This window comes from Pithys albifrons, chromosome 10 (genome assembly GCF_047495875.1).
Source record: "Pithys albifrons albifrons isolate INPA30051 chromosome 10, PitAlb_v1, whole genome shotgun sequence".
In the NCBI taxonomy this organism is placed as follows: domain Eukaryota; kingdom Metazoa; phylum Chordata; class Aves; order Passeriformes; family Thamnophilidae; genus Pithys; species Pithys albifrons.
Genome location: NC_092467.1, coordinates 18,758,958 through 18,779,663, shown reverse-complemented (window position 1 = coordinate 18,779,663; position 20,706 = coordinate 18,758,958). Strand labels below are relative to the sequence as shown.

Here is a 20,706-nt window from a genome sequence, read left to right as displayed (position 1 = left end):
ATGAATGCATCCTTACGGACCAGAGAACCACCTGTACAACGTGGATGCCTTGTGACCAGGAGAATCTTTCCATATTTGTTAGGTGAACTACTGACCAATAGTGTTCTAGCATGTTATATAGAGGAGTAGATAAAAGTGAAGCTGTTACTAAAAGTAAAGTCCCTTGTCTTCGGTGAGCCTTCTGACCACGCTGCAGCTGTCTCTGCCTCCTCTGACCACAAAGTTAAGCTGCTTTACCCTGACAACGGGTGACCCCAATAACTATAAAACAATCAAACACCAGGTATCTGGATGAGGCACAAACACATCACTGATGTCAGTAAAAGCAGCATCGTAGCCCATCCCTGCATTGCTTGGCTTCACATCCTATTCTGGCTACTTCAGAAGTATGGAAACTGATCAGAGGGAAAAATGGGAGCCAAGTATCTCTTTCCTTGCATGAGATGTAGCTGTAAAATATGTTCAGAACTGCACATGCTGTTTCACAACCACTGTTCTTCTAAAGCAAAGTAACTACCTACCTTTCATTTCTCCTAAAACTTCCAAAAACTTCTTTTCCATAATATAGTGTAATTTTCACTGAACTACCATGTAAATGATTTTTTAATTTTTACACAGCAATAATAGAAAGATTTTAATTCTGATGTTACAAAGACAGCATGAGTATATAGAAAGGGGCTGTTACCTTCAGCAGGCTCACAGAACAACTGCAAAATTTTTCATCACCTTTTACAGTTACAGCAATATCTGGGAAGATGCTCCAAGTACTGCAGTCATAGGCAGTATAGCTGCTGAGAATTAAAGGACAGACCTACAAAGGACACTGGGACTTGGACATGCCTGTTAAGTGCCTTGGCAGATTTTTAGACGTTTCTAATATTTACGTATTTCTTAAAACATTTATGAAATATCTCATAAAACTTAACTTCTTATCTAGGTTTCCTCTGAAATTTTCTCTCAGTTTTGCCTAGAATGCAGTAGAAGGTTTTATATATATATGATCAAACCTTTTAAAATGTGTCTATATATGTATGCAGACTAAAACATATATTGACAAAAATTTCAAATTGATCACATCTGAAGGTACCAACTGCATTTTTGGCTCTGCAGAAGAACTTCACTGCCAGCCTGTGAAAGATAGTGATTCACTGGTGATTTTGCTTCTATTTAGCAACCAATATTCTTAAAATGTTTTTACAATAGATCACTTACATCAAAGCACTAATCCCGTAGTATTTCCTGTCTGTGTCATTTTGAATTCATACAAGAGATTACAAGGACATGAAGTTTAATGACGAACCAGTTATCCTTTTATCTGGCAATACCCACTACTTTCACATAATGCACTGAAGTTTAACTGAAGTACTGGGTGTTCAGTATGTATACTTCTGGATAATATTGCCTTCATCAATTTTCTTAAGCAGTGAAGATTCAGCCCAAGTAAGAGAAGAGATTCTCTTGTGAACTAAAAACAAATTAAGAGAACATGCAGAGATGATGATTTCATCTCCCCCGGTCCTCTGAAACTCTGTTCCTAGTGCCAAATTGGCTTTGTTGCACTTCTAACAAGAGTACAAAAAAGGACATGTCTCTGTTTTCTTGAAACTTCATCAAGCTAATTCCTGAATGTGAAATATAAACAGCAAAAGTGAAATATTTCTACTGAAAGTTTGTATGTTTCCTAGTTACAGTGAGCAGCCAGATGAGCAATGCAGTGCACTTCCTCTGTAACACAGTCTTTACTAACCACGTGTGCTGCAATAATCAAACATGCCAGGCTTGAACTGAGCCCTGTGTAAATCAAAAGGACATTGTCAAGGCAGAATAACCCCAACTGTAATAATCTTTAAAGAATAAAATTACTGTCCTCTTATGCAAAACCCCACAAAATTACCATCAGATTCACCATGAAAATTAAGTATTTCAGTTGCAAAAAAGCAGAAAAAAGGGAATTCTCAGGTAGAGAATTCAGTCAGTACTTGTCTTCACATGGGAATGTCCTGAAAAGCTACTGATTTACTGAAATTCCAGAATATCCAGCTTTCTGATCACTCCAGAGTAACATTCTTTGCTTGAGAACTTACTTTGGTGGGTCTAAGAAAGCAAGCAAAGCTATGTACTAAGTAACAGCTAAATTCAAGTTTAATAGCTCCCCCAGTGGAATATTAGGCCAAAACTCACCTGAGAAAGCTCCTTGTTAAATTCTCAAGATCATCAACACTTCAAATAATTAATTTCAATTATTCCTACTTATCTAAGGCTTAGAGTTGACATTTTAGGCCTTTCAGGTGTACCTCACAAATAGCTTCTGCAACACTATTGTTCTCTTAAATGATGCTAATGTCAAATCTCCACACTATATTTTGTTCTCACAATTAAATCAAAGAAGAGAGATAATGTAAAAGCTTCCTCCTTCTCCTACATATATCCTCTCACCAAATACTCTCCAGCTGCAGGCATGCCTTCCACAAGGGAGGAGACTCACAGCCCTCTGGCCCCTCTTGGTGGGGAGAAGAGGTAAAAAGGATTTTGTCCGGGAGATGCTGTGAATGGAGCAAGGAGGGAGCTGGGTGGAGATGTCTATGCCAGTGCAAGCAGGGGGGAGGGGTGGAGCAGGGCAGCACAAGCTGCAGAGCTACGGGAGCTGCACTGCCCCATTCCAGTCTCTCACTACTGCCATCATCTCCTGCCAGGGAACCAGGAGCCATGGAGTTGCAAGCTCCCTCCACTCTTACCATTTCACCTGCTAGCTGGAGCTTCCCAGTTTCTGCTCCAGGCCTTGTCCCAGCCTGGCCACATTCTCCACCCCTTTCCCAAAGGCTTCCTATCTCAGCAGGTCATTCCACCAAGACCATGGCAGAATGTATCCAGTGGGAAACTTTCAGTTCTATTGTAAAATAAGGGCAGCACAGGAAAAGCAGAATGAAGCAACACATTAAAATAATTTATGAATAGTAAGTCAGATGTACCATGAGTTCACAAACTGGACGCAGACTCTACTTTCTAATGACTCTCCATTATCTATTCAGTATCACAAGTTAGTCTAATCCATGTGTTGCCCAGCATTGGCACGTATGCTTTCATAACATCCAATTTAGCAAACAAACTAATGGAAACCAGGAAAAGAGAAGTCTGGTTAACACATTGAAACAACACTGATCTGTCCTCCAGAGCTGGCACAAGCAAGAGATGACACAAGAATACATCTTGTACTTCCTAGTTTTGGATTACTCTCATTCCTGCCTTGTACAGCCCAACAGCTTGGCTCACAGGGACAGCGTGAAGAGGACATCAGAGAAGACTGTTCTCAGTTTTCCATACACATATGTTGAGCAGTTTCCAATCTCCACCCTCTGGAGCAATCTGTCTACAAATCTCACTGACAAACAGCATGAGAAGAGGTTCAGATCTGTAGAAGAGGGACACACACTAGGCCTTGAGCACTGTCAGGTGCTAGAGTCACATAATTGACATATTGCACAGCTTTATCCAATTTGAATGTAACGGTCAACAAAATGCTGCGGGTGTCATGAAGTCACATGGGACAGGTGTTAATGCTTGACATTCAGTGGTTCAATCAAACTTGATTCCTTAGGAACCCATTTAAAGGAAAGTAAGTAAACTATGTGAATTAAAAAAAAAACACAAAACCAACAACCAAAAAAGAACACCAAAAAAACCAAAGGTTGATTTTTTAATCTGCATTGTGGAATTCAAACAGTCTATTCTTGTGTAAGCAACAGTAGCAGCACATTTTCTTTCTTTCCATGGGTTCACCCTGAGTTTTCTCTAGCAGAACCACTAAAATATGTAACTTTAGAAGTTTATGCTACTACATCTATTTTAAGTCTAATCTTCCGCTAAAAACTACTATATCTGCAAAACCCAAACCCTAAGCTTTTGCCCCAGCACAGCCTGAACAATACAGGTGGGTCTGCTAAGCAGTCTCCAGGTGGTTATTACTCTGTCAGAGACAGACCTCTGGTGGCCAGCCAGTGCCTGACTACAGATGTCCCAGAATAGAGGGAAAAATGCATCCTGAGAATGTAACTTGCCACTAAAACTGAGACCATGTAGAAAAGAAGTGAAGGAGCCATCAGGGGAAGCTGGCACAGCTCATTGCTGTAATAAGCTCAGAAGGCATTTATATTTGCCCCAATATATGACTGAGCTGAACTCTAGACCCAAGTCCTGCCACAATGAAATACTTTGCAATTTATTTTATTTTTACTGTGAAAATACCTTAAAATACAAATTCAGGATACTAGAGAAAACCTACGGAGTGGGTAAGTAAAGAATATTTAAAGTCTCCTAAGCCTTCTTCCTGAATTCTTATCTATCTGTCTGCACTTGCCTAAGCTGTGCTGTATCAAACATTCACATCCTCCAGCACAGCAGCTCCCATCACAGTGTGCAACATAGAGCTGTACTGGAAGGATTTCTTGACACAAATTCAGCCTTTTCAGAGAGATAAATTTGTGCAAGCCTTCTGCATCAACCCTCTATCATAAACATTTGAAGAAACATTTTCTTTTTCCGGCAACAAAACTCAATGTCAATTAAAAGAAAAAATACAATAGCACTGATTTTTCCCACTGTTACACAATGTTGGTGTTTTTCAGCCTAAAGCATGAATTATGTAAGCTGTTAAACTGAGCTCAAAAAGCATAAAAAGAAGAAAACCTGAAGCATGAAAATATTAAATCACACAGTTTGTGCTAAGAGATTTTAAAAGGAAGTGTACTGATATGAACTCAATTTTTCATCATTATATGCTTAGTGAAAATTAAATATTGCTGACTGTAAGCAACTGAAGACTCACGTGGAATTGAATGTGGTTGAATTTTCTCTTCTTTTTGTAAATCCAACAGGCAGTGTTTTGAGCTCAATATTACACGCTCGAGCTTTGTTTCTCAAGCAATATAACTGTAAAAAAAACCCACAGTTTTTTTAAAAATTGGAATAATATATTAAATAAACAATAAAAAGCTAACAACAAACTGTGGAAAAGCCATATCTAATGTAATACCTTGAATTTTGAAAAAAAATTACAAATCAAAAAGTTAATAGAGTAAGCCTAGAAACTCTCTGATCCATTTTCAGGAGCAGTTTTTCTGTGATTGAAAAATAAGACGCCAACGGCCTCTTCATAGTCAAAAGTCACAGACAGCTCTTTTGGGTGTAATACCACCATGTGGCTGCTTTTGGGGTTACAACCGTGTCAGCAGAAGAGATGCACAAGCACCACCTCAGCCACGGACAAATTCTGATGTGAACGTGGCATAAATCCTATAAACATGCCCAGTACCACACCCCAAAACCTGCTACCTCTCTACCACCTTCAGCCCAGGTGATCAGGATATCCTGGTGCCAGGCACAGATGCAGAGCATGACTCCAGCCTGAGAGAAAGCCAGAGTCTTCTGAATTAACTCTGTCATCAACAGGAGTGCTCTCTGAGTTTAGGGCTATATTTAAGGATGTCTTCTCAAGACAGAAAAATAAGATGGCCCTGATGGCTTTTTGCAACTTATCAACAAGTGAAAATATTTTGTATCAGATTTGGTAGGAGGTGTGTTTGGTTAGTTGAAAGAGCTTCAACTAAAGTCCCCTCACGCTTAGAAGGCTGGCGCTTACGTCAGAGTTGCAGAGATTTGCTCTTTGAACAACAGTAGGTCCCTTCACTCGGTGTAGAGGGAAACATGCAATCATTTTTAGGCAAATTAATAAATCCATTGCTTACTTTGAAATTTTGTACTTAAAAATCTAAAGAAGTTGTGAAGGTGGAAGGAAACATTCAGGCGTTCTTAACACATCTATTATCCAACAGTAACAGTCATCATGTATCAATTTTAACAATGTACACAGTTAGCAATCTGTTCTAAGCAACTGGACGGACCCATCAATACTATTATTGCACAAACCTAGAGACTCTTTTTGATTTCTGGTTCTAAAATTCAGGGTCATTCATACCTTCCTAGGAGAGGTATCAGCTCTGAAACCTGGACTGGGACTGCCCAGTGGAAATTCAAAGGTAGTCAACCCTAACTCCAACAGACTACACAGCTAATTATAAACTTACAAGTCTTTTTGTTGCTGGACCATGCACGATACAGTGTCGAGCAGCAGCATCAGCTGTCCTTCCTACATCTTCCAGGAAACGATAATCTGAAGGTAAAAGAAGAACAAAGAAAAATGTAGTGCTAACCTAGTAAAACCAAAAGAATTTTAAAAAGCACAGGGTAGATTCTTACCACTCAAAAGGTTCAAGTCAGTAAACTCATTTATAGAGACAAACGCTGTTTTATCCCTGACTCCATTACAGCTCAGTGCAAGCTTATGTTTCTTTACACACAATAAACTGAAATGACAAAAAGAAAACCATAAACACATTTAGCACATAATGGGGAAAATAATCAAAACAGTTTGATTCAGATAACAGATACCTGCACGAATATTTCATGCATCGTGGACATCTGTATTTAGCTTCTTCTTTGCTACAGGTTTCACACCTGAAAGAAACAAAAAAACATGACTTAATAAAGCACCATCTTTGGGCCTGACTGGCCTATGAAAGTACCTGCTTAACAAGCAGGCACTAGGCCATCCATGGCATTTTCAGGAAAAGCTATCTGCATCTTGAAAGAAGAAAGAGAAAATACAAATGCCCTGGATTAGAAAAGGTGACAGACAAAACAATAAAAGCTATGGGAATATCTTCCAACACATACATATTAAAACACAGTGCATGTGCCTGGAAGCAACAAGAACCCCTCCCATGCTAACTGCAGAGTTGGAACCACAGCAAGCCTTTATCACCTTACTCTTTGTGACCTGGTTGTATCATTTCTTTCACTGAAACAGAAAGACCATGACAAAGTGGTAAGTCAAACAACTTCTGGCTGTCAGCAGTGTACCCCCAAAGCCAGGGAACCTCTCAGGCACAATGTGAAAGCCTTATGAACACACTTAGCAAGTACTGCATCAGTAAAACAAAAATACAATTCCTCTACAAATAAGATCTTATGCTTTTTAATTAGGCTATCACAACAGATGCTTCTCCTATTCTTGATATATTAATTGCAATAATCGTCACTTTTCATTTATTTTAACTCTGACAAGTAGTAGAGAGAAATAACCCTTCCTCCACATCAGTAAAGTTTTCTGGTATAGTACTAAGCTACCATTTTCAAGTACTAGAGGAAAAATGTCAGTCTCAAGACGCTTCCCTCCCTGTCCCCACCACGTGCTTGCGGCCAGGTGGCAGGAGGGTGAGAAGGACGGGCTCAGCAACATCACCTCCCGATCAACTGCTACCTCTTTATATCGGCAACACAAACTACGGTAAGAATCCGAAAAAAATGTTTCATGCACAGCAAAGCAGAACCGGGGGATTGCTCCGAGCAAGGACTCCCGCTCCTGTTTCTGCAGTATCTCCGCAGCGCCCGCTGTAAGCCAACGGTTCGGAGGGAGCTGTGCCTGTGCCAGACGGCCCCTGGCGCAGGCCGCGGGCAGCGCTCGGCCCCTCGCTCAGACGGGCACGGCTCTGCCCACTCGCCTCTCCCGCTGGGACGCGGGCCAGAGGATCCCCGCCGTGCCGGCCCGGCGCTGCCCCTTCCCTCCGGCAGCCGCCAGGAGGGCGCTCCCGACGTCGCCGCGGCCGCTGTGCCGGCCCTACCTGTACAGGGACATCTTCCCGCCGCCCGCGGCCCGCGGGGCGCTCCCGGGCCCGCTCCCGTCCCGCTCCTCCATGGCCGCACCACCCCCCGCCCCCGCGCGCGGCCCCACGGGGCGGGGCGGGGCCCCCGCGCACTCCCCGGGCCGGCGCCGCCTGGCGGCCGCGAGCGCCAGCACACCCACGCGAGGAAACCCCACCCGCCGGTGTTGGGGGGAGCGGGAGCCGCGTGCCGGTGCCGACGGCTTTCCGAAACACGGAGGGGCTTTCCGAAACACGGAGGGGCTTTCCGAAACACGGAGGGGCTTTCCGAAACACGGAGGGGCTTCCCGCAGCACGCTCTGCGCCGCACCCCTCGCGCTGCCGCCCGGCCCCGGCGCTCCCCCGCCCGTGACGCGGGACATCGGCACCTGTCCCCGTCCCGCCGCACCAGCTCCTCGTCCCGCCTGTCTGCGCAGAATGTGCAATTTTGCTTCTGCTACAGTAAACACACATCCGAGCAGCTTTTGAAGGCCGTAAAGCTGCTTGTTTTTAAAATCATTTCTGAGATGTAGAGCTTCCAGAAATAGGGCAAGGAGACGAATATACGCAAAGCAGAACATTTTCTAAATTATTATAATCTTTCAAACCCCCCCCCAAACATTTGTCACAACGTCAGCTCCAAAGTCAAACTAAGCGCAAATGTCAAGTGATGTCATTGTATTGACCTTGAAAATGCAAAAAGTGAGACATTTTCTCTAACCTTTATCATCACTCTGTAATCTTGTTTTTAGTTTTATCAGCTTTTCTCAAAGTGATCAAAACTGATGCTTCGATACAAAATGTAAAAGGGCATGTACGTGTACGTTACCTTGTGGAAGCAAACACCGACCCTCTGGCAGCATTCCAAGGCACAGAGCTCGTGCATTGTCCCCTGGGCAGACAAAAGTGCCCTTCCAGTGGCTTTTCTTTATTATTAAAAATGACCAACACAATACAAAACAGAACAGTGAAAGACAAACAGATGGCTTGGAAGCTTATTTTATTATACTTTGGTAAGGGTGGTTTCCTGCAGATCAAAGCAGACAAGTTGTTTGAACACTCCTTGGGGCCCTGTAGACTTTGGGGTACTCCTGAGCACACTTTGAAGTGATAATAGATACAGGCAGATCAAGATAAAGAGTGCTTTTGCTAATGGTAAAATTGTTCTTTTTTTACTAAAAAAGTTGGTTGGACATTTTAGGCTTAATTTAAAAAACCCAATATGATCTAATAATTTTGCCAAAAACATGGAATTTCTAAGAGGATGAAATGTCGTTTATAATATAAGAGCAGACATTCAGAAGACATGTTGTAGTAGATTTTTTCAGAAGTTACAAAATATATACAGAATATATCATCTGAAGGAGGCTTTGGCATTAGCAATGTTAACTGAAATACAGAATCTAGAACTCAAAACTGCTTTAGGTAGCTCTTCTACAATTTTTACAATGGCTGTAAAACTAACTGTCCTGACTCTATGCATCATATACAATGTGCTGTCTTATATACCATTTCCCAAATAGTACACAAAAATATTTTAAACAAGAAATCCACATAAATAATGTTTTCATTGTAGTGAAGTATGTGACCAACAACTTAAAATAAGTACCTTTACAACAGAAACAGATCCTGATGTAACCAGCATATACAGTCAGAAAGACACAAAGGGACTCAATCTCTGCTAAGGCCACAAGCACCTTGTGTTATGAAAAGCACCAAAGCAACATGGACAGGAAACACAAAAGAGGTAGTGTGCCATCTGTTCAGATGCATGTGGTCCACAAAGGACTAGAACAAAACAATGTTTAAGAAAAGAAGACATATTGTACTGTACTGTGGCATGATTCACTTTTCATATATAAGCTATTGCACATCTAGGAGCATAAGCAAATATTGCTCCTTCAGTATCCTGTGTCTCCAGCTTTTCTCAGGATGATTACTTTGTAGTGCTGTTAAAGAGATTGCTAAGAACACTTGAGGTCCTGAAAAAAATCCATGTTCAGATACTCCATTTCAGGAAATTATGCAAGAAAGCACCGAGAAATTTATTTTTAAATACTTTAAGAAAATTGTTGCAGTCTTTTCTCTCTTTCTTCTATTTTTCAATACTATTTCTCCTTAGGGGCAAGTCCTTTTCTTCCTGAAGTTCTTTAACTAAAATGATTCTTCAGTTTCCTAGTAATTTTTTTCTGTAACGGATCATTACTTTTGCATTCAATCTATGCAGCAACTCCATGTTGATGAATAAAAAACCAGGACAGAAACCTTAAAGGAAGCACACTGCACCACTTTCTATGAAGTGCTGCTGGCCTGGTTTGAGGTGAGGAAGTGCATTAACTTGAACCACTGGAAGCTGACTGGTGTCCTGAGTGTGAAAAAAAAACTGGGTCTTACGCCAGCTGCCATCTTCAATCTGCAACACACAAAAAGAATACTAGATTAATACTAAAGACAAATGAAAAGTGTGTTTATAGAGAGGAAGAGAAGTAGTGCATAGAAACACTTCTTCTTCTAGCAGTTCCTAAAGAAACTGTGTAATTTAACAAATGCCATTTCTCCCTGGCATGGGCATGGGCACTTTGGACAAAGCTGTAGCTGTAAACAAGCTGAGCCCAGAATCCAGCTGGAGTGAATGCAGACAGTGCAATGTGGCTCAGAGCAGAATGCCCTTACAAACAAAGTGACTCAAACAGACTTTAAATTCACATCCAAATCTGAACAGTAGGTGTCAGGGTTATCAATTCTGTAGGCCTTTGGAAGACTATGTAGGCCTTTGAAAAATAAACATAGGAATCAGTGATGCATTTTTGTTATGAACTTTGTATGGTTTATTCTAATACTTTAAAAAAACCTCAGTAAAAATTGATAACTCATAATAATTAAAAATAACATTATAACAATGTCTGAGGCTAGGAGTGTCTTGATGTTTGCAGTCAATCCATTCTTAAAAACCATCAGGTAAAGGAGATACCACTGATAAATGAAATCCCTGCAGGGGAACATATGAGATTCTGCAGCAGACCTGTACAGTACACAGTTTCCCACAGAATGAATGACAGACCTTGTAGAATCTCACAGAAAAATGGCACTTCTCAATAGCCACCTTAGTATGCCTTAATTTTTCTCAGGGAAAACAGTCCCAAACAGACTGGAAGGTGAGAAGGGGCTCCAATGGCCATACCTTATCTGCATGACATAGGCTAGAGCATTTCCCTGGCATCTGCTCATAAAGACTAGAAACACAGCAGCTTTGAAGTGCCTCAATAAAACCACTTTCCATTATGAGATTAAAAATCTCACTTGACACCTCAATATTGATATGGAGCCAGTCTTTTGTTATTGCAAATGAAAGCAGAGCTATAAAATAGTGAAAGTACAAGATGCATGGTTGCTGTATTTCAGAGTTTTCTCCCAAGACTGTTACCAAATGTCCCACATCTTGGAGAGTAATCTGATAAGCTTTTGAAAATTAATAAGCTCTTCCAACTTTTCCTGAACACCTGATTTAATACTTTAGTTAGCAATGGACTCAATTTCTACTCATTATTATTTTATGAAATAATCAAACATTTTACTCATAGTCAATGAATTTAAAGGTATTTAGTTGTAAAAAAAAGATGTCTACCCTGTTTGAGCCTGAGAACTCTTTGAACCTGTTTGAACTCATACTGAAGGCTGAATTTTCATTTTGAGAGTAGCTGTTTCTAAATTTTCCTGGAGGATCTTCTTATTTCCATGCTGATGTCTCTCCACTGTCTTCATTCAGTCTCTAAATGCCTGAGACACAATGCAAACAGCAGGTACAGATACCCTGTATCACTGCAATTGCTTTTACCTTTGAATAGATGTTGAATTCAGTATCAAAAGGCTGGCATGTGCAGAACTGTGTAAAAAAGCATGTTTTAAGGGGTCTGATCTAAAAGATTGTTATTTATTTGCAGAAAGTTAATAATGTTTACCCAGTAACTTCATTATTGTTTTAATAATGCTAGTGCTAGAAACTATTTACCATGCATTCATCCATAAGGACCTTCGGTTCCAGCAGCGTATTTGCTTTAAATATTTGACCATTCCATCCTTTGAAGGTAACTGATGTCTTCCGGCCACCTGCTTTATTTAATCCCCACAGTGGTGTGTTCAGACAATGAACTGTGATGCTGTGGGTTGCTTCTGAGCTCAGTAAATGAAGGAAGTTCATCTGCACTTTTCCAACACCAAACTCCAGCTAAGTTCCAAGAGAAAGACATTGTTAGACTTAGAGCTGGACTATGCAGTTTGGCCGCAGCAACACAAAGTGCCATGAACACTCAAGTGTTGTGTTCAAGCACGGGAGCATTTATACATGTTTATATACATTGGGATCAATGCCAAAGACCATTATTTGCATTCTTCAGGGGAGATGTCAGATTCTATTACAGCGATTACTATAAACAGAAGCTTCCATAGGACATTTTCAAATCTTAAATATAAACATTTGCTAATGCTTATAACATTGCTGAAACACAGCTGGGCAGAAAAAACTGTTCTTAAACAAGGAAACTGAAACAAATGCTTTTGTGATTCAAGCAAAGATAGTATCAGCACTAGTGTTTCGATGGCAGCCACATCACTCTGCTTGTTTAGTCTTCTTAGACCACAGGTTCTGGCAATACTGATATCCCATTACAAGTGCAAAAATTTGTAAGCGTATTTTGATTTTAGACAGAAAATGTAGTTACTCATTATTCAGTAAGAATTCATCTGAGACTACTTCATATTCAGATTCAGAGTTACACTAATACATACAGTTCACAGAAAATCTGTAACTTTTGTAACTGAATATATAATGGACTTTCAGAAAGATCCACGGTAAACCACTCCATCCACCCCCCGCCATCTAGCACCTTTTCATGAGCTGACTAAATAAGCATGCATTAGTTAGAGTTCAAGCACAGACAGAGTCTCTCTAGAAGCAATGCATACCTTTGTCACAGACAGCGGCATTAAACATGTCTGACCACCTGCAGTGAAGTTGCAGAAAACTTCAATGGCATCAGAAGGACATCCAATATTTGGGTCAATCCAGTATTTTCCTATTAGTATATAATTTTAGATGAAAAATAAAACCAAAATACAATTTCTAATAAACAACTTACTAAAATATTCAATGCTTCTTTGCAAGTATTACATATATTCTCACCATAGCTTCACAAGGGAAAAAAAAAGTACATGAAAGTGTTTTCACTACTATAATACTGAGCAAGAATATAATAACCATCCAACTATGATTACAATTACAATGACATGACAGGTTTCAATATGGGGGTGTTTCTATTTGATAGACTGATTCAAGAACATCTGGGATACAACAATGGTCAGTGTATCTGGCAGTGGCAGTGTATTGTATACAATTTTCTCATTAGGAATCTAGAATCTGATCCACAAAGAATTCATTGCAAGATTATAAATACTTCAAAAACTTTTTAATTACAAAATTGGATTCAGTTTCAAATTTTATGGATACCTCTGTTTACTGATACATGTAATCTGTCTCTAAAATCTATGTAATATTAGATAGCTATGTATTTCCCCCTTTAAAATTCAGAGATTGCATCTTAAAGATGAAATAAAGACCATTGTGACAGGCACACTACAACAGAATCTATCAAAAAAATCTACACATCAGAATTTTAATGCAGAAAGTAACATTTGGAAGCAACACATTTCAAAGCTACTTGTGTTCAAGCTTTAGTGGAAGTGGTCACTTACCATCTGATACTTTATGTTCACAATTAAGCAAATCCCTGCAGATGCGTGCGGGGTTATCCCGTGTACCAAGAGGGTTCTTGATGCTGTGCAGTAAATTGCTAAGGTAGTGGAGCGTTTTGAATATCTCTGTACTGTGATCTAGTAAAGTTACTTCAGTATTCTGGTATTTCTGCCAAGGGCCATTAGCAAATGTGTTACCACAAACAAGTATTGCAACAACAGTACACGCAGTAACAGTCAATTGGCCATTGAGTAGCCAGACAGAATTGAAGTATTTATAGAACACAATTGGCCATATAAAGCAGGGTAAGAATAATATATCCCAATAAACAAATCAGTACATTTTATTAAAATTGTCAAAGCAGTGATGTTGCAGGCAGGATTAGATCATGCAAATTTGTCATTATGAGATATTAACATAAAAATGTGAATACATTTTCTTGCAACCAATGTGGCCATACACATATATGTCATTATTATTTTTTTATCAAACTCTAAATGCTGCTTTTAATATCTGTGGCTGAACAGCTACAGTCTGCTATGTGTGATAGTCAGCAAATTTCCATTACAACCAATCATGACAAAAAGGTAGAAGTATTGCTGGTTTTCTTAGTTTTATTTCAATTATATCTTATAAATGCTAGCATGGTGAATTATATTCTACAATAATTACTTGCTATCAATGATTCATTTTAAACTAAATCTTTGGAAATAAGCCCTGTCCTGTCCTAAAAAAATAGAATTATAATTGCATACCTGTATGACAATGTAAATACATTGAAACATATTACCTCCATCTGCAGGGCAGCATTTGACTCAAACAAAGCTTGAACAGCAGCATTGAGGTCCACTTGTTTCTAAAAAACAGGTATTTCAGAATTTAAAAAGATGAAAAAGAATATTAAAAAATGCAAGTGGTAAATTCTTTGAACACTGTAGCAACATAGCTTTGTTATTTTTAGAAAATAACTGTAAACACATTGAAAATAGGATCCTTCATTTCCTTTCCAAAAAATGCAAGCATGCATACAGAAAAAGCATATTTGATTTTTATTAGTACGCCCATACCCCATTTAATGATCCTAGTCCTGGAACCTGGAGAAAAGATACTGCAACAGTTGCTATAGATTAATGTCCCCACTTATTCCTCTCATTTTCTATAATATCCTTAAGCAAACCAATCCAGCTAAGGGTGAAAAAGGTGTCATTCCTTTATAAAGAAGCCCACAAAGAATATCTGAATCAGATATCAGCAGCTGATGGATCACTCTTCATGATGAATTAAGAAGTACCAAGACTGACAAACCTCCTCTTTCTTGTGTATCTTCATTCTCTGCTCTTTGTGTGACACGTACCAGATCCAGACAAAATGCTGGTATTATTTTAAAGAATTAAATCACGCACACAAGCATTTGGTTCTTGCAGTTTGTTCTCAGATTACAGACATCATTACAGCTTTAGGACCCTTCAGATATTGACTCTATTCTAACTAGTGCATGTATGTGCATCTATCTGTCTGTCTGTCCATCTATCACATCTGAGCAAGAAATAGCACAAAACTTTCTGTTGTTGACTTTCAGCGTGTCCAAATACAGGAGGAAAAACATTTGACAAGGTTAAATGATGTCAACAGTATGAGCATGTCTGTGATGGTTGCCTCTTGAGGGCTCCCCAGCATGGCAGAACAGAACTGACAGTGTAGAACAGAAGGTTAAAAAAAAAATGTACTGCTGTACTGATGGAGGTTGTAGAAAGATGTATGTGCGTTTCAGGTACATCGATGGAACAAGCAATGCATTTGAGGCGGATCCTGCTATTTTCACTTTCAAAATAGCACTGTGCTGTAGGTTACAGTTTTTACAGAATTTACCCTTGGTCCTGGAGGTCCAGGTGGTCCCTGGAAAATGAGAAAAACAGATATTAGGTGCTCCCCATCTTTACATAATTAAATCCATGTTTAATCACAATGGAAAAATAACACATTTTTTTTAACGCACTTACAGGTGGCCCTGGCTGGCCCTGCAGTCCCTGAGGACCCTAGAAGAAACAGAGATAACATGCAACAGTTATACATTAACATCTCTTGTTTACATTTAAGTATTTTTTAAATCACAGATTATGAAGGGTGTGAAAAGTGAGAGCCATCATGTGATTCCTAGCACCACATCTGTGCCAGCAAGGCTATAATGATAGACTGCAAATGGCTTTGAGGCCAAGATCGATGTTTTACATGCATTCATTGAAGAACAGAGGAGATTCAAAATTGAAGCAATTTCTGGATGTTTAGATAGATGATCTTGTGATACTTAACCAAGATGACCTTAACAACATAAGCTCCAGGGATTCTCAGCTGATACATCCTGACCTTATTTATTTATGTTTCCTCCACTCACACCCAAAGAAAGGACTGTAAGAATAAGTAATTTTAGCATAGGTATTACCAGTAGCATAGAAATCCCTGTCAGTTCTGTGTCAAGCATCTAGCTTCCCTTTACTCTTCTGAGTTGCATTATTGCCCAGCTTGAAATTTTATTTGAATCCCACTACTAGTAAATACACATAAAATATTATTGTTGCTATTCATTATTACAAAACTGATATGAGTTTGCAAAGATTATATTGAGTGTTTTGGACTAGTTCCTCAGTTGCTGAAAATCAATTGGGTTTCATAGTGTCACACTTCTTTGCCAGCTGGGAAGGCTGAGTTCACATTTAATTAATCAGAGCAGCTGCTCAGGTGCTGTTAGACTGCTCCAGGATACCTTCAGTCTCATGTGAATATATTACTGAACTACCTGATCATGCTTGGCAAAGTATTTTTAATACAAAATTAAAGTGTGAAAAAGTAACTTGAGAAACAAATTTGACATTGTGAGAGTATATTTATCTTGGTTCAGGACTTGATCACGCAAATGCCAAGTCAAGGCAACGCACAAAGTCTTCAACAGTTTGTCCCTAAGTAACCACTGCGCTCTGATGAATAGATGTCATTGTTCTGAGTGCTGAGATTTAGACATTCCAGTAGATTTTTCAGATGACTGAATGCTTCAGTTAATGTTCTGTGTTCTTGGCATGTGTCACAGTTTTAAGACTCAAAAAGTCTTGGGACAAGAACAGTTCAAATTTATAGTGGTTTCTGAGCTAAAATAATGTTTTGAAAACAAAACTCTGCATTGTTCCAATGACTTAAGGTATTTTGCAGAAAAGGAATGCTATCTGTCTTGATTCACTGTCTTCTTGCCAGGGAAACCCATGTGGGAAAAAAATAAATACTGAATTCTATTTGTGAACTACTTAAATGCATTAGAACTTCAGAGAGCTATATCAATTATCTTTACAAACCATTAAATATAATGAAACTGCATAGAGTGTGTTGAAAATCCTGTAGGGATTTTACCAATGTTTTTTCTTTCTGCTGCAGAGCATCAAATTAAGGTTAAATTACACTTTTCATGGACTGAGTTAATTGCTAAATGTTTTACTGGAATGTACAGGATTACCTTTACAAATCTACTTAATTTACCCTTTGATCGCATTAGAATTTAAGTGTGAAAAGTGTAATTCCAGTTCAAAAAACAAAAGCAGACTAAACCATTTACTTTCAGTGTGCTCTTTAATTTTTTAATCACCTCGACAAGTCAAAAGGCCAAAGTCTCAATCTTTTTCTAATACTGCAAGGCCCTGATTTTACATGCAATAATACATGAAAACATGAGCAATCTCATGGACTTCCATATTATCCAAGAATTCTGAAATTTTGGAAGAAAGCATTTTTAAAAAAATTACAAATGTTGAGCTTTCCTTGACCATTTTTTAATTTTGATGTTACATCACCATATCTCAAAATGTGTAAAGCCTAATAACATCCTTCAGTATAATAGTCTGATATACAATATGGTTTATTAGCTGGCATTATGATTGCAACCATAAAACAAAATATGATAATAGAAAATTAAAGATTATGCCTTATCATATCCTATCTTTTTTCAGCTTGAAGATACTCACAGACTAGAATGCATTGCCCATGGAGATTATTCAATCTCCATCCTTGGGAGTTTCCAAGACTTGGCTTAATAAAGCCCTGAGTGACGTGTTCCAATTTCAGACCTCATTCTTTTCTACATCAGCTTCCTGTTTAAATGTCTTGAGATGCCTTACAATGTGGATTATCCTATGATTGTGTATCATAACTGATTAGGTGACATTCCATGAAAGAAAAAACATTAAGAAAATGAAAACACACTTTCAGAAATGTCAGAATTATGCAACAATATTCCTACTTGTAATCTATGGTTTTCTAAATGTTTCAATCACAGCAATATGAATATACTGAATTGAAAAATAATTTTGATAATTAGTGATTAATTTGATTAAGATTTTTCAATCAACTCTGTTTCTTACTCTCCAGAAATAGACTACAGGACATGAGCCTTTTTTCACCACTGACTTCAATAAGGAGACATGATTTTACATTCTTTTTTTTAGGGGATAAAAGGACATTTCTTTCTAGTAATGAACACTGTAACCCTTACAGACTAAAAAATACACCTAAAACTTGGACTACCACAAAAAGATTAAAACCTATGTGATTCTAGGAAGAACACCAGTGTAAATTTTAGAGTCATTAATTAAAGCTCGGAATGCACAGTTGGATTAAAATAACTTTCTCTCCTTTGTATCTGAAAATGGTTGGAAATAAATCACTTTCTTGGGAGAAATTAATGCCACTGTATATGATTTAAAGTGAAACATGCTTCTTCTGAAAACACTTACTAGGTTAATTCATCTTGATAAAACTCAAGAACTTATTTAGGAAACAACATCTCTAGCACTAGCACCAATAATGGAAACAGATGCTTCTTGTTCACTATCTTGAATGACTTTTATTATTTTTTTTAAGTGGCAGCATTTTAACTCTATGCTGTCATAATAATTCTTATGAACAAACAGTAGAAAAAGACAGTCAAGATAGACAATAACAGCACAAATTAAGAAACTAGTTTTCCTCCTATTCTGAGATAGCAGATACCTCAAGAGCATTAGAATCAAAGAAGAAAGTTCTCCAAGATATGTACAGGAAGCTTAGTTCCAAGGTTTAATTCTTTAAGACACTATAAGGAATACTTTTGTTCTATTTTTCAAATCTTTTATAAGGCAGTTAGATTGGATTTTTATAGGTGACTTCTAAAAGCAAAATACAACAAGGTAAGTGAAACTAAATAATTTTAAGTGAGATGGGGTGAAAGGCAGGGTTAAGAGTAACAGGAACAAGATAATATCTGATATTAAGATAAATCTGCTGATTACTGAAAAAGAAACTAATACATCTGCCATATAAAGTAATATCATAGATAGCAACTTTGTGTTCACATTTGCTGTAAATGTGATAACTCAGTTGCTTTTCACCAGAGCCATTATTAATTGGGGACTGACTCCAACACAATTTTAAAAAGAAAACCAACATTTATTAATGAACAACAACTACTGCAATATTCTTACTGAAAAAGGAAAGACAGGAAATTCATAACCCATCAATGTTTCCTCCTGTTCCTACAACTGGCACACCTTGGACAGACACTCATCCCCAGGCCTAGGCTTCTCCTGAGCTTCTCCCCCTCTGGACAAGATGACACAGATCTCTGAACACATGCATACATGCTGGGAGTCACTGGGGCACTGACAACAAATGGGATGAATGGTTTTTCTTTCAGCTCTGAACTAGGACAGATTTGGAGTATGTACCTGCTGTATGATCGGGGCCACACTGCCCAAAACTCACCCCCACTGGTCACACCTACGTAAGTTAACTTAAACAAGAAAAGGTCAGACTTTTGACACATGCTACCAGCATTCTTGGCCAGTGCTCTGCAGGAGCACAACACAACTGCCTGCCATTCAGAGCACACAAGAGTACATTCAGCATTCCACATGAATAAAGTTTACACAGCCAAAAATATGAAAGCACAGCAGTTGTTTCATCTTACCATTTCGCCCCTTGTGCCCTTTTGACCTCTTGGACCCTATAAGAAAGAGAAGCCATTATTCCACTACACTTTCCAGCTGCCTAGGACTGAAATAAGCAGATTAATATCGATCAGAGTTATACTGCTCCCAAGAAAAGTCCAGTCTCATCTGTGGAAGTATTTACAACTCTAGGAGATTAATTTTTTTGTACTACTAGAAAACCAAATTGTGTGAAAACATCTTGTAATTCCTGCATGTGGAAAGCTGTTTTCTTCAGCTTGCAAATGTGGTTTTTCTCACTAATTTTAACTACCTGTGTTGTCCTTGTCAATCAGATGTATTCCCCACAATTCCATCCACTGTAGTACATCACTGCTTCACCATTTTAAGAGTAGAGAATAAAACTCGGTACTCTCTGTCACTGAAGAAATCCATTTATCCCATAGATGTTTATTACGCTGTTAGTTCTCCTCTCACAATCAGACTAAGTGGTATTTTTCAGTCCACATAGCAATTTTGGCTGGTTTGGCACTTAAACTGTGTTTCCAAGGATGGCAACAACCTTATAATTCTTTCCTGGAAGAATTTTGTATCTTGTGGCTGCATTTCATAACACATAGAAGTAATACTCAACTATAATGTTTTCTTAATGATAATGGAAAACTATTATATTCTATATGAAGTCTACTAAAAGCCTTCATACTGATGCAAACTGTAAAGTTTTTCTCCTCGGAGCAACTGAAGAGAATAGAGCAAGACTTAAACTATTGGTTTTCCCAACAAGCAGAAAGAATTACAGAAAGAACATTCCCTTTCTTTCTTTTTCACTCGTAAATATTTGTATTTATTACTTTTATTGTATATTTGTTGTTTTTATGATTATTTCAATTTTTAGATATTCTCATTCATTCTACATCTAAAACTAGCTTCTACAACTACCTTCTGTAGTTGGGTAGTCTGCAGATAAGAGCCACAGGAATGAGGACAGACCTTCCCCACTGCAGGGAACCTGAGGTGCACTGAAGGTTGTCAAAAGGGCTGAGATAATGTTTGAATTGTAACGGGGTTCTCACCAGCACCTGGAATACCCATACAATGGCTCACAGGTTCTCTCAGAGTGTCTAGAGGGGTAGTCTGGACAGTTCAGACCACAACAAATAAAAAATAAACTATATTGTAACCGAATGTGATACTCTCTAGATAGATCTAAGGATGAGAATGAATATCCAGGTGGCAGTTACTATGTGCTCTTCTACATCTTGACTTGCTTGCTGCCCTTGTAGACATGCTCTCTGTATAC

General features: G+C 38.6%; 2 protein-coding genes across 2 annotated transcripts in view; both read right to left on the bottom strand.

Annotated features, from left to right (window-relative positions):
- ZNHIT6 (zinc finger HIT-type containing 6) overlaps positions 1–7,780 on the bottom strand; it is a 31,941-nt gene extending 24,161 nt beyond the window's left edge. The window contains exons 1-5 of the mRNA XM_071565038.1: positions 7,677–7,780; positions 6,445–6,510; positions 6,253–6,359; positions 6,081–6,166; positions 4,823–4,926 (exon numbers count right to left, since the gene is read on the bottom strand). Of these exons, the coding sequence (XP_071421139.1) occupies positions 4,823–4,926; positions 6,081–6,166; positions 6,253–6,359; positions 6,445–6,510; positions 7,677–7,750 (437 nt within the window). The 5' untranslated portion in view covers positions 7,751–7,780. The remainder of the gene's footprint in view (positions 1–4,822; positions 4,927–6,080; positions 6,167–6,252; positions 6,360–6,444; positions 6,511–7,676) is intronic.
- Positions 7,781–8,677: 897 nt separating this feature from the next.
- Positions 8,678–20,706, bottom strand: part of COL24A1 (collagen type XXIV alpha 1 chain) — a 113,472-nt gene continuing 101,443 nt past the window's right edge. The window contains exons 53-60 of the mRNA XM_071565036.1: positions 19,427–19,462; positions 15,444–15,479; positions 15,313–15,339; positions 14,234–14,299; positions 13,443–13,611; positions 12,657–12,766; positions 11,704–11,919; positions 8,678–10,107 (exon numbers count right to left, since the gene is read on the bottom strand). Coding sequence (XP_071421137.1) covers positions 9,961–10,107; positions 11,704–11,919; positions 12,657–12,766; positions 13,443–13,611; positions 14,234–14,299; positions 15,313–15,339; positions 15,444–15,479; positions 19,427–19,462 — 807 coding nt within the window. The 3' untranslated portion in view covers positions 8,678–9,960. The remainder of the gene's footprint in view (positions 10,108–11,703; positions 11,920–12,656; positions 12,767–13,442; positions 13,612–14,233; positions 14,300–15,312; positions 15,340–15,443; positions 15,480–19,426; positions 19,463–20,706) is intronic.